The sequence below is a fragment of the Melanostigma gelatinosum genome (assembly GCF_949748355.1).
Source record: "Melanostigma gelatinosum genome assembly, chromosome: 21".
In the NCBI taxonomy this organism is placed as follows: Eukaryota; Metazoa; Chordata; class Actinopteri; order Perciformes; family Zoarcidae; genus Melanostigma; species Melanostigma gelatinosum.
The window spans coordinates 12,652,253-12,665,064 of record NC_136654.1 but is presented as its reverse complement, the minus strand read 5'-3'; the positions used below and the strand labels follow the sequence as shown (position 1 = coordinate 12,665,064).

The following is a 12,812-nucleotide window of genomic DNA, read 5'->3' as shown; positions in this document are numbered from 1 at the left end:
CATAAACGGACTCCAAACAGCTCGTGCAGCACATCCAGTGTTGTGAAACAGAACTATTCTGCTGTGGGGCCAAAACGCTCTGATTGCACGATTATCACATCTGTGTATCCAGCAATGTAATAAGAAAACAATGTAATATTGTTGTTTATTTAATGTTTCCCAGATGAAATACCCAACGGATGATGATGGCTGTGCAGCCGCTGGCCTCCAGCTCAGTACAGCAGCAGCTGAAGGGATGTTGTACTGAGCCAACATCTGCACAAAGTAGCATGTGAACAACTGGCTCATAGATAAAGAGCACTATCATTTAGCTCCGCAACAATGAAAAGATGCTGCCGACGTTGTTCAGAGTTGTTTAATTGCTACTTCCAGACAAAAGAAAGCATTCTGTTAAATTAAAAAACATGAAAATTAAAAAACTTCCATCCCAATCTCACCAACGTTCCACCCGACGCTGTGGGCGAGCGACTCCCGTATCTTAGATTGCGTTGTGTTAGCGGTGCATCACTGAGATTAGCTTCATTCTTATCAGAGGAAGTTCCATCACAGCTCTGTCCGCCCTGAGCGCGAGCAGAGGTCTGATCAGACGGCGCCTGTGGGTTTCAGATCTCAAACATGTTTTGCATCCAGACTCAAGACTGGTTGTGTGTGTTTGTGCATGTCTCTCATCACAGTTTATCCCTGTCCAGTAGCTCCTGCAGTTCGTTCTGGATGTCCTCTGGCAGCTCCAGAGGAGGCAGGTCGTCCAGACCCAGATCTTCCTGAGCCGGCATCTCCAGCGGGGGCAGCTGGGGGATTGCAATCTCTTTCCCCTTCCCCGTGCTCTTCCTCTCCTGCCCGCCTCCTGCTTGTGGGAGCACCCAGAGCTCCGAGCGCTCCACGAAGTCCACCGCCTCGACGCGCAGCCGGCCGTTTTCCGATTGCAGCTGCTTGTTCTCGGACGCCAGCCGCTCGTTCTCGTCCATCAGCTGGTCGACCAGGCGCCGCAGGTCCTTTATGGTGGTCTGTTGTTCTTCCAGGCGAGTTTTGTCATCTTTGGTGGTCTTAGATCCGGGGCACGGTGGAGTCACAGGCTGGCAGCCTCCAGTCTGCCGAGTCTGCAGCTGATAGAGCAAGGTGTCGTACTCTCGCTCCCTGGTTCCGGCACCCGTGGCGGCTGAGAGGCGTGGGGTACCCTGGGGCTGGAGCTGGCCCGTGGGCTGGGTTTGGGTGAGGCTGGCCGGGCTGCTGGAGTGCTGCACCTGGCCAGGCCGGGCCTTCGTGGCCTCGCGTCGAGCCTCTCTCTTCCAGCGCTCTTGGATCAGCCGCTGCTGTTTGATATGACTGTCCCTCTGCAGCTCCATGGAGAGACGAGCCTACAGACACAGAGCATCAACACTCACAGCGTTCACACGTATGCATCACTCTACTGACCAGACATGCTAACATGCTAACAGCTGATATATGGAAACACTGACCACATACTCTCGCATGACAACCTATTAAAACCTAATTAGCTGACATATTAACAGCTGTCAGCCTGCCTCAAAATATCTGTTGTTCATGCAATAATAATCACATTTGTATTTAAAATCGTATGTTATTCCATTAGATTCAACGTTCATGATTTCCATAATAAGCATTGTTCTATAAGTAAGCGAGCTAAACTTCAGGTCAACAGCTTATGTTGTGTAATTAGAGAGATGGGCCAAGAAGATTCTGATATGATATGTTAATGATAACAATAATAATAATTCGTGTCCTCCTATAAGCTGGAATGTCTCACCTGATCACACTCGGTTGTCTTCATTGCATCTGTCAACAGATCTGGGGAGACAGAAACAGACAGGTGAGGACCACAACACATACTGTACCTCACAGTGAGTGCTGGAGCAGCTCACATCAAGTCTATGAGACGTGCAGCTGGTTGCATTCACTGCAGCCACATTATCAGGACAGACGCACTGTTCTGTACTCAGCACTGCACTGGACACAATGATTGTGGGGTGTTCAAACTGTGTAGGATCTGCAGTCCTCTGTTAACTGTGAGGGGCCGGCACCTCAAAGGGGACCGGCAGTGAACTGACCTGCAGCTGCTCCGTGGCAGGAGATGGCCTCTTCGTACTTCCCCGCCACGAGCAGACGGTCCGCCTTCCTGCTCTGCTGGTGGGCCTGAAGAGAGGCCCGCACGCGGAGCGAGAGAGATTCAGCTTTATATTCATATTCAATCACATCACACAGATCAAGGGAATCACATGTTGTTCATGGTTAACACAGATACAACTAGAGCAGGAACCATTAGCTCATTCATACAATCAATCCAAGAATCGAGATAATTAAACTATGATTTCAGTCACTGGAGTTCTAATCTCGTCAGACTTCTGGGACATGTGAGCTGGTGTGTGCTTGTTATCATCAATGTAGACGACTTCTCGTCATCAGCTTCTCATGTGAGCATTCGGTTTCATATTCATATGTGAATGAGTTATGGACTGTTGCTCAGACAGAACAAGCGGTTAGAATATGTCACTCGGGCTCTGGGAGATTCAAATGGGCATTTGTTTTCGTGTTTTCTGACGATTAATCGATTATTAGAGAAAAGTATACTTGTTGGAATAGCCAGGTCTAGTTTATAGAACTTGTGTTATATTTCCAGTAGAACATATTGATCATGGGACTTATTGATTGCATTAAGAGATCTTAAAGGAGAGATTAGTCTCTGGATAGACGGAGACAAATCAAGAGGAAAAACCTGAGACACACCTAACCCAGAAGCTCCCTCTCATTTAACCAATCCATCGATCACAGTGAAGTTAGACAAACACCCAGAACAACTGTGCAACATTATGAAAGTGCAGATGAACTTCTGCTTTCTGCAAAGCTAGAGGAGGACGCTGGACCCTGTAAGCAGCACAGCCTGAAGCAATCTGTGGTTTGTGTGACACGTCAACTTAGTTCACCCTCGCAGTGGTGAAGCCGGCGTGAGACAATGACGTAATCACGGCCGGCACGTGAAGCAAGTGGTCACGGTGCTGGTGTGCACCTCTGAATATTTGTACCTTGGTGGGCAATCATGTGACTGTCAGTAGTTGACTGATTTAAAGCACTATTTATATGTCCAGGGATTATACAAGAAGACCAGTTCACCTCTAAGTGCTTCAGGAACAGGAGGTCTTAGAAATCTACATTCAAGTCAATATGTTGCAGCCAAATCAAATAGTTTACAGGATATTCAGCCTTTGGTTCTTTATGATGCTGTTAACACTTAACTTGTTCATTTACTGGGCTTGTACAAAGACAGTAAAGTAGTGCCTGAATGTGAGATATGAGTTTACACATAATCACAGTCCCTCTGCATTGAGGAGGTTGCTTTATGGCTTCTACCGGTTCCACCTGCAGGCTCTGGGCGTATCTCTGGGTTACACTCCTTGTCTTTATGATTCTTCAGTTCATTGTATTTGTACACATCTGGTGTTCTGGAGAACAATGCAGGCCACAGCGCTGCGAGTAGAAACGCCTCCGCTCATACTCGCAGCTCGCGCTGCGGTGCCAAGCGGGAGTATAAACAAAGATTCTAACAGCTCGGCTCTGATAACCACTGGCCATAGAGCATAGGAGGCGCCATGTCAAAGTCTTGTTTTCTGTTGTTCAATTCATTCAGTATTGATGCATTTAAGTTGATTTGTACTCAATAAGTTAGTATTGATTTCATTGGCATTCAGTCATGATTTCCCTTTTCATTCTTTGATTTGTATTAATACTTCGTGTTCATTTAATGACGATGATTCAGTGATTCTCATTGATTGATTGATGTATAATACTCTTGAGTTCACAATCACTCAGATGAGGAAATGAGGAAACCTCGGATTGATGCAGAAACGGTAACCGTTTAAAGAACTATTTGGACTGATGTTTCACTCAGGAACTTAAGAAACAAGAGTTAAAGAAGCATGTACAAACTGTAAGAGTACGTAAACAGCTTTATCCGATGATCTGACGATGTTTCGTTATCTACCATGTGTGGACCAGGAGGTTACAGATGCTGGAGAGAGACAGAGGAGGAGACTGGAGAGGAAGGGGAGCGAGCAGGCCTGCTGGTTCATCGTGCCCGTTGTTGCATGTGATCATAGAGTTTAGACATTAGCGGTTGTGTTTATGGTGAAGCAATAGGGGTCAGACTGATGTCTAAATTCATAGTGTTCGGGTCCTGAAGCTGCTCTTCATAACCGAGTGAGGCTCCCAACCACACGGGGTTCCTCCTCCAGCGGTGGCCCTTTAGACGGGACCATCCTGGAGTACTTCCAGACCTCCACCACCTATTGTGCACAAATGCGCTGATATCGGCTCTCTGGGAGGCCGACTTCTCAGCCTGAAATCAGCGATACGACGGTGGCTAGTGTTTTTAGTTGTGCTGGCTTCGCTCCCCTTAGCAGGCTGAGCGGGTCTTTCAGTGTAGATTGGGGGGGGGGGGGGGGGGGGGGCGCTCGTCACCTCGGTCGGAGGTTACTGAACAAGCCATCTCAATGCCTTACCCACAGTGGGCGGGCCATTGGTTACCCAGCTGGGCTGTACACCTTTTCAGTCCGCACGGGGTTGGAGCTCATACCAGTTACCACTGTGTTGAATGTCCTTTGACAGGGATTTCGCTCATTTACTGCTAACCATCTGGATACAAATGGATATATTTGGTATGTTGTGATGCCCTTGTGACTCTATTTTCCAAGGCTGTGGTCAGACATGTCTCCTTGCTCCTTGTTTACACAAGAAATAGCACAAGAATATAAAAAAGAAGAGATACTTTCTGGCTACCCTTATTGTTTTATTCGGGAATAGACCTTTAAATAGGTGTTGTCGTGCAGTAGCCTGAATATGTATTTGTATCCAGATGGTCTGAGGATTCAGGAAATCCCTGAAGTGTGATTGGATTTATTTTCCGGACAGATGTGTGATTTGATTGATGATACATGAGACACAGACCGAGGCTATCCACCATCGTCAGTAACACCAATATCTGTTAAGATGATTGTGTTCACGAGGATCGTGGTGCAGTAATACCGTTATGATGCACTGTGTAATGCTCCTCTAGTTACTGACACACCTGAATACAGACCCTCTAATGTCCTCCTGAATTATAAAGCTGGTTACAACGCTGTACGCTAAATCTAATCAGGTAACGTTCAATGCCCCCTGTTATTTTGCTTAATTGACAACAACCAGACAATATGGAGGTTCAATAATACAGAGGTAGCATTGTATTTCAGCGTTAGCGGTACCTTGCTGGCTAATTGAGGTCGGGGACAGTGGAAGTTACGCCACAACGTTAACTTACCTTTTAAAATGCTATAATCGGCTAAAAGCAGGTTATTATCCGATGGCCTTGCAAACAAGTGACGTAACAACTTGTAGCGTTAACTAACTTGCATTTTATATATACTATTATATAATAACAATAAATCTTAACATGACTTGGTCATTACATCACAATAAAACCAGACAGGAACTACAATGTCCCACTGACGGACGTGTAGCTCGTTTCTCCGAGGACCGACATGTAACGTTATCATGTCGGACAACAACAGGGACATTGACGCCGCTAACTAACTATGGGAGCTAGCTAATGTAGCTTAGCTAGCTATGCAATGCAATCTCTTCTTAGCTACAGTAACGCTAGCCTGTTATTGCAACATCGAGACCGAAACTTACGAGATTGAGCGGGCTGTCCACGACTTCCATGGAATCGATACTTCGATGGTTTACGCTACATGAAAGGTGTCTCCGTCCCCCACGGACTGTCATCCGCAATGTGATGAAACCGATGAGTTAGAAGATTGTTATCCGCTGTAAGCACCGCTGTCAGGGAAGCACGGTCAATACGTAATGACGCACTGTCCTTCCGCTTGGCCCGGATGTTTTGTTGCGTCAAGTTACGGGAATAGAAAAGGCTTGCCTTAAACAATAAAGGTCTTCAAAGAATAGTGTTGAAAGAGTAGATGTAAAGAACGCATTGGATTTTGCCCGAAGGCGTCTACAGTTCTTTCAGATGTATTCACACGTTGAGTCTGACCACGTAAACATTTAGAGTATTTTGATTGATGTCTTTTAGCGGTGCTTTTATTGCGACACGTTGAACGGAAATGCGATGTGTTATTCACTCATCTTTGGTTTTTGTTTAGGACTCCAGGAAATGACTTTACATTGCATGTGGTTTGTGGATTACCAGTATATCTAAATCCCGTATTTCAACCTAATAGCATCTATATCTATATATTACATTAACGGTGTATTTGTTTTGGACCAACTCAATCGATGTTCTCTTGGGACTGTAAACCGCTGATGAAAAAGAGAGGCCGTACGTGTTTGATCGCGTCCAGCATGGCTTCGCTTGCAGTGGGCATGATGGTGTTGTACGGCACCATCGGCACTCAGCAGCCGGGCGGCTCCGGCCTCAGGCAGGACGACCAGCGGCTGGGGAGACCGCTTTACAAGCTGGACCTGAACTGGCCGAAGAACCCAGAGCTCTTCACCGGGGACGTGTTCGCAGTAGCTGCCAACCAGCACACTGGTGTCGTGTACGTGGCGCAGAGAGGTAAACACACGTATCAGCTGGTGTCGTGTACGTGGCGCAGAGAGGTAAACACACGTATCAACTGGGCCGCGTTCCTCGTACGTGGTTCAGCAAAGTCGATCAAATGTCCTATTAGCAGCTTAAATTAACGAGATGATTGATGTCAGGCTCTGTCGGTTTCTCCGAGGCTGATCCTCTCAAACACTCTCGTTAATTCGACCCAGACGATCAGGATGATTGCGCGTGCCCGTCCTACTTCTAAAGGGGGAAGCGTCCATCACCCAAACCATGATGTTCTAACAGTACAATGTCAAATAAAGTCAAAGAAAGAGCCGCTTTGTTCTCCGCTGACGAGCAGGAGATGATCATGAACGCATATGAGGAATTCAAGACCGTAATCACGGCAAAATCTAACAGCGCCACCGCTGCGAGGGCGAGACAAGAAGGCAAAATATCAGACAAGTTAAATGCGTCGTGTTGGAAATGAATCGGCTCATTTTAATGCCTCATCACCCCAACCAATCAGATGATATGTCTTTAATGTGCTGCTGGCTGTAGACTTCATGAATGCATCATCCAATGAGATCTATAGCGACAATAATGATCTCAACTCTTTCAGAATAAGTAGATAAAAACAAGCCCAACGAGTATCTAACTGATACTCATTAATATGAGGATATATGTACTGTATGCCCTCATGTATCAGGTACTATATATGTATATGTACATGTATGTGTAGATCACCATATAGAACTAGCAGTGTGAATATGTGTGTGTGTATTATTCATCATCAGACATTCAATCAACTGAAGCAGTGAAGATAAATAGTGTGTGATTCTCTCTGTTCTCATCATGAGTCCACCTTCATCATGTTCTACAGTAATGATATGTAATATATAATAATAATATATTTGTAACTTAAGTATAAAATCAATGAAAGAGTTTAAACTCGCTCACTATGTTTACATGCATACACAGAGTCATCAGATGAAGACAGCAGTTTGATTTAACGACACCGGGCTGGTGTGTGCCTGCTATCATCGATTCAGACGCTGGAACTGTGTATCGTGAAATCTCGACATATGATTTCATCACAATATGATTCTGTTGAAATAACATTATCATATTGAATTATTGCCTTAAGTGTTTCACCTTTGCTTTGCCATCAGGTGACAATGTGCCCAAGGTGCTGGTGTTCACCACAGATGGAGACTTCCTCATGTCCTGGAACACGACCACCCTGGAGATGCCTCATGGTTTATTTTTAGCAGACGCCGCCTCTTCAAACCCCACCGTGTGGATCACAGACGTGGGGACCGGGCCGTACGGACACTGCATCAAACAGTACTCCCCATCTGGGAAGCTCCTGCAGGTGACGGGGTTTATCTGGGATTTAGTTTGTCATCAAAAGTCTTTGGTTCGGGTTCCACCAGCTCGGTTTCCATTCAAGTATTTAGTGTGATGTATAAAATTAGAAATCCGCCAAATGTTGCTGGGCGTTGAATATTTTCTTGTATTTGTCAGGTGCTTGGTACGCCGGGGAAGGCAGGCTCTGGGTTGAACCCTCTGCAGTTTGACAATCCGGCTGAGATCTTCGTCCACGACTCCGGAGAAATCTACATCGTGGACGGAGACGGTGGGGTGAACAACGCCTCATCAAGCTGTCCAAAGAGCAGCAGGTGATGTGGATGCACGGAGAGAAGGGACAAGGCCCAGCTCAGTTCAACATCCCCCACAGCGTGACTGTGGACGACTTCCAGAGGGTGTGGGTGGCCGACAGGGGGAACAAGAGGATCCAGGTCTTTAACTCCATCACCGGGGACTGGCTGGGGACGTGGGGGAGCTGCTTCACGGAGGATGCGCCCTATTCAGTGCGCCTGACCCCGGACAAGAAGTACTTTGTCGTTGTCCAGCTCAACACCAACCAGATTACGCTGCTGGACGCTCCACCGGTGGGTTTGATTGGCCAGTGCAGTGTGGCCAGTGTGATCCAGCTGGCTGACGAAGTGAAGCCCCACCTGGTGGACCTGGACCTGAAGACAGGAGCCCTGTATGTGGCTGAAATCGGAGCTCAGCAGGCCCAGAAGTTCACCCCCTTCAGTCTGGGTGGGAGCTTCCTGTAGTGCCACACTTTGAAATGGCACAATCGATCAGAAACTAACGGTGCCTATAATTAACATTTCCAGTCCATTAAAACTGGACTGAGATGTCCGCCTGTTATGTAATCTGCAATCATGTGATCCAGAGAAAAGCAAATTTTTGTGAGAATGAAGAACCCGACAAATCAGACGAGACACCAGAGGTTAAGGTGTCTAAGGTGTCCCCTGTCTCATAGAAATGACATTTTTATATTACGAGTTTGCAATAATCTTTGTTTCCGTTACAATGAACCTTCATATCTACAGAGGGAGCGAGTCCTTCATGCTGCACCGCCAGGTTTCTACGGTAGCCCAGAGCGGACAAACCAAACATGACGTTGGCGCCACACACCTTCTCCAACGCGCTGTCATGCGGGAGAAGTTTCGGTTGTTTGCAGTGTAGAACCTCACCGCCAGGTGCCACCAGATCCGACACACAGGCCCTTCAAGGGTCCCATGTCCTGGTAGTACCGCTCACTAACCCATCCACCAAATTTGGCAAAACCATTTACTATATGAATGTCATGTTTTTGAGACAGGGTTTCCTCTGACTAAGCATCTTAAAGAGACGAGAGCTGTTTCCCTTCTTCACTGCAGACACTTTAAACACTTCACCCTTTTGCCTCTATGGCTGCTTTTAAAGACATTCATAAGGCTAGACCTGAGTTCTATCATTGAAGCACTTCATAATGCTGTGAATACATACAATGTATGGCTGGGTCTGCCACTGTAGGTGGATAGTTCATCTAGTCTTGCAGTATATTTCCTGTGTACAGAAACATCTTTGGTTGTGGCAGCAGAGCTGATAGAGACAAGAAATCATTATTTCTCTCTGAGAAATGTATTGTGATAGTCGCTGTGCAGGTTGTGTGAAAAAATGAATGACTTGTGATATTTGTGGACACTTGCTGCTGTTGGTCCTAAAACAAGGAGCTGCCTCCGCTTAGAAACAGGATTTCTAAACGAAGGATCTCTAAATGCTCCGTTTAGAAACGAAGGATTAGGGTTAGGTGTTAGGGAAGGGGTTAGGATTAGGGTTAGGTGTTAGGGAAGGGGTTAGGATTAGGGTTAGGTGTTAGGGAAGGGGTTAGGATTAGGGTTAGGTGTTAGGGAAGGGGTTAGGATTAGGGTTAGGGAAGGGTTTCTCTACCATTATGAGACTTGGGCGTTGGGCAGTCATTGCACATTTGTGTTTGTACGGTTTTATTTTATTGAGGTTTTATTTATTTGGGATATTTTTATAAATATTTTGCAACATTCCCAAATCTAAATAACTTCAAGAATTCAAAGTTCATTGCTCTTTAAAAGGGTGTATTTGCATTATAATTATATGATCATGTCAGTGGCATAAAATTATCTTAAAATGAGAATACTACATGACTTGAGTAGTACTGAAGGGTCACTGGAACTTCAAATAAAACCTATTTAATCATAGCAGCGTGTTTCATTTTCACAATGATTTACCATCTGTATCCAGCAGAGAAGGGAAAGGCCTGATGTGTAGCAGTAGTAGCAGAAAAAGAGCATTTTGTACACAGTTCTCTCATTGTTCTGCAGGTGCAGATGCTTCCATGTGCTTATGCTTCAGAGTGCCTCTCTAGTATACCTTAAAGCAGCGGTTCCCAAACTTTTTAGGCCGCGCACCCCCTTCTACATCCCGACCGGGTTCGCGCACCCCCCCCCCCCCCCCTTAATAATAATTTAAAAAAAGAAGCAACAGAGCCTTTTAAGCCTTCATAGCCGCATAAGAATCGGACCAATGAGAGAACAGTTTGCTCGCGCGTGGCATTTGTTTACAAGATTTAGTCCGCTGTTAAATGTTGCAGTGTGAACACAAACCGAACAAAGGAGCAACTGCAACAAAGCAAACGAACTGAAGGTGTGAAAACGCCCTGAAACACTGCAACAAAGTTTCAATAACTTTCAGTGACACAAGGCGTCACTTTTAAAGAGCAATACGGATGCGAGCACACACGCACAGGCTCAGAGGCAGATTATCACATTTAATTTACAATTAATGAGCGACTAATGTAGCCAGGATGTCTTCGGACAAAGCATCGATGCGGCGCGACACAGTGTTGTTGGACACCGGGATCATGTCCAACTTTTTTGCTTCTTTCTCCCCAATCATACATTCCACCATCTCTCTGGCAGCTGGCAAGCTCACGTCTTCAGTGATTGTGTGCGGTAGCCCCTTTCTCGCTATTCTGTAACCAGATATGAAGCCCGTAGTGCGTCATTTATAGACCAACACATGAATGAGACTCCAGTTGTTTTTGGCTGTTTTGTAACTCCTCCAATTTGGATATAAAGAATGTAAGGGGCTTTTGACTTGCACTGGCATGCTTGGTGTTCAGGTGGCGACGTAAATAAGAGCTTCAGACTGTTAGCCAGAACCTCACTGCACACCACGCACTGTGGCTTTGGGGAATCTGCGTTGCCAATCCAAGTGAAGCCCAGACACAGATACTTTTCATCATATTTCCTCTTTTTTTCCCAGTCTGATGCTCACCCTCGTTTCCTCTTTTTTCACCTTGACTCCGTGATGGGCCGATGTGCTCCCGATTTGTCTGTGCTATCCCTTCCTCCTTTTCGGTCTCCTCCGTCTCATCTTCCTCTGACTCTGGCTCGATTTCTTCTCCCGGTCTCTCCCCAACGCACCTCTCCGTTCCCCTCGCCTCCGATTCCTCTCTCTCTCTCTGTCCCTCTCCTCTTTTACGACTGATAGCTTCAGATGTCCCACCTGACAGTTTTTAAATTAAAATTACATTTTTTTAAATATTTAATATTATTACACCATCAGACCGCCATTACACTTTTCCTCTCGCGCACCCCCTAGAGGCAGCTCGCGCACCCCCAGGGGTGCGCGCACCCCACTTTGGGAATCCCTGCCTTACAGGAACATGTTCTTATGCTTCAGAGTGCCTCTCTACACCTTACACCTTACAGCAGCAGTTCCCAAACCTTTTAGGCCACGCACCCCCTTCTACATCCCGACCGGCTTCACGCACCCCCAACCCCCAACCCCCCCCCCACACACACCTTAAAAAAAAAGAAGCAACAGAGCCTATTTATAGCCGCATAAAAATCGGACTAATGCGAGAACAGTTTGCTCGCGCGTGGCGTTTGTTTACAAGATAGAAAACACAAAAAAGACAACTCTTCCTGCACCGTGCCTTCTGAAAGGTAACGGACGTTCACCAGAAGATTGGCTAGATTGGCCACATCTGTAGGCTCGTCTACTTGCAGAGAGTAAAACTCACTCTTCTTCACGCGACCGACTAATGTAGCCAGGATGTCTTCGGACAAAGCATCGATGCACGCGACATTGTTGTTGGACGCGGGATCACGTCCAACTTTTTTGCTTCTCTCTCTCCAATCATACATTCCACCATCGCTTTAACATTTTTTTCCCTCTCCACCACCGCCTCTCCTTCTCCCTAATAGAGTGGTCTCACCTACGTCACGATCTCCTTAGTTACGAGGTCGGTCGGCCATGTTAGAGTACATACAGATCCTACATGGCGGCGAGTAAACAAGGAAGTGCGGCGAAAATACCATACTTTGAATCACTGGATAGTGCATCAAAGGTTCGCTACCTGGCCAAATTGAAGGTTATTGGTAACTTGGATCCCTATACGATGAGTGCAGATGGTTTCAGTGCCGATCCTACTTATCTTCCATCGGTAAACTACGCCAACATCTACACGTATCTCGTGAACACCCCCAGTCCTTACACAAAAGACGAGTTGGAGTTGGAGTTTGTCAGTGGATGGGTCCGAGACGTCAAAGCAACGGTCGTCGACAATTCTCATCTAGTCACTGGAAGGGTAAATATATACAGATCTGGTCAGATATTTAGCAATATTCAATGTTTACTCAGTGCAAACAGACACGTGTGTTTGTTTACATTGTACATGCATGTCATTGTGTGCGTAGGAATTAACTTTAAACTAACCCCCAACTTCATCCCCCCCCATATATATATATATATATATATATATATATATATATATATATATATATATATGATCTGACGTTAAACTCATATCAAGCAATGCTGAGGCTGCATCTGTGTGTTTCGCCTGTTGTACACGCTCGACACGTCTCTGGTACCGACTGCTGTCACG

At 46.0% G+C, this 12,812-nt stretch overlaps 2 protein-coding genes across 3 annotated transcripts; one reads left to right on the top strand and one right to left on the bottom strand.

Annotated features, from left to right (window-relative positions):
• Nucleotides 1–276: 276 nt before the first annotated feature.
• Nucleotides 277–5,857, bottom strand: nrbf2b (nuclear receptor binding factor 2b). Of its 2 annotated transcripts, none has more exons than XM_079292945.1 (4): nucleotides 5,683–5,857; nucleotides 2,067–2,163; nucleotides 1,766–1,806; nucleotides 277–1,355 (listed from the first exon to the last, which is right to left on the bottom strand). In XM_079292945.1, the coding sequence occupies exons 1-4, from the start codon at nucleotides 5,773–5,775 to the stop codon at nucleotides 669–671; spliced, it is 918 nt and encodes a 305-aa protein (XP_079149071.1). In that variant the 5' UTR covers nucleotides 5,776–5,857; the 3' UTR covers nucleotides 277–668. The 2 variants fall into 2 exon arrangements, with proteins under 2 accessions (XP_079149071.1, XP_079149072.1); XM_079292946.1 differs by having other exon boundaries at nucleotides 2,067–2,151.
• Nucleotides 5,858–6,168: 311 nt separating this feature from the next.
• On the top strand, nucleotides 6,169–10,110 carry LOC306794751 (NHL repeat-containing protein 3-like). The gene is given in 5 exon segments (XM_079292944.1): nucleotides 6,169–6,565; nucleotides 7,714–7,916; nucleotides 8,069–8,192; nucleotides 8,195–9,754; nucleotides 9,817–10,110. Coding segments are annotated over 4 exon segments (1,080 nt in total). The 5' UTR covers nucleotides 6,169–6,285; the 3' UTR covers nucleotides 8,668–9,754; nucleotides 9,817–10,110.
• Nucleotides 10,111–12,812: the final 2,702 nt, after the last annotated feature.

What these genes read in the sequence shown, in the direction of transcription:
- nrbf2b (XM_079292945.1), bottom strand. Translation starts at nt 5,775, where the DNA reads ATGACAGTCCGTGGGGGACGGAGACACCTTTCATGTAGCGTAAACCAT. An exon ending in TGGACAGCCCGCTCAATCTC is followed by an intron (nt 2,164 to 5,682) that starts GTAAGTTTCGGT and finishes CTCCGCGTGCGG; the next exon opens with GCCTCTCTTCAGGCCCACCA. An exon ending in CTGCCACGGAGCAGCTGCAG is followed by an intron (nt 1,807 to 2,066) that starts GTCAGTTCACTG and finishes CTGTCTCCCCAG; the next exon opens with ATCTGTTGACAGATGCAATG.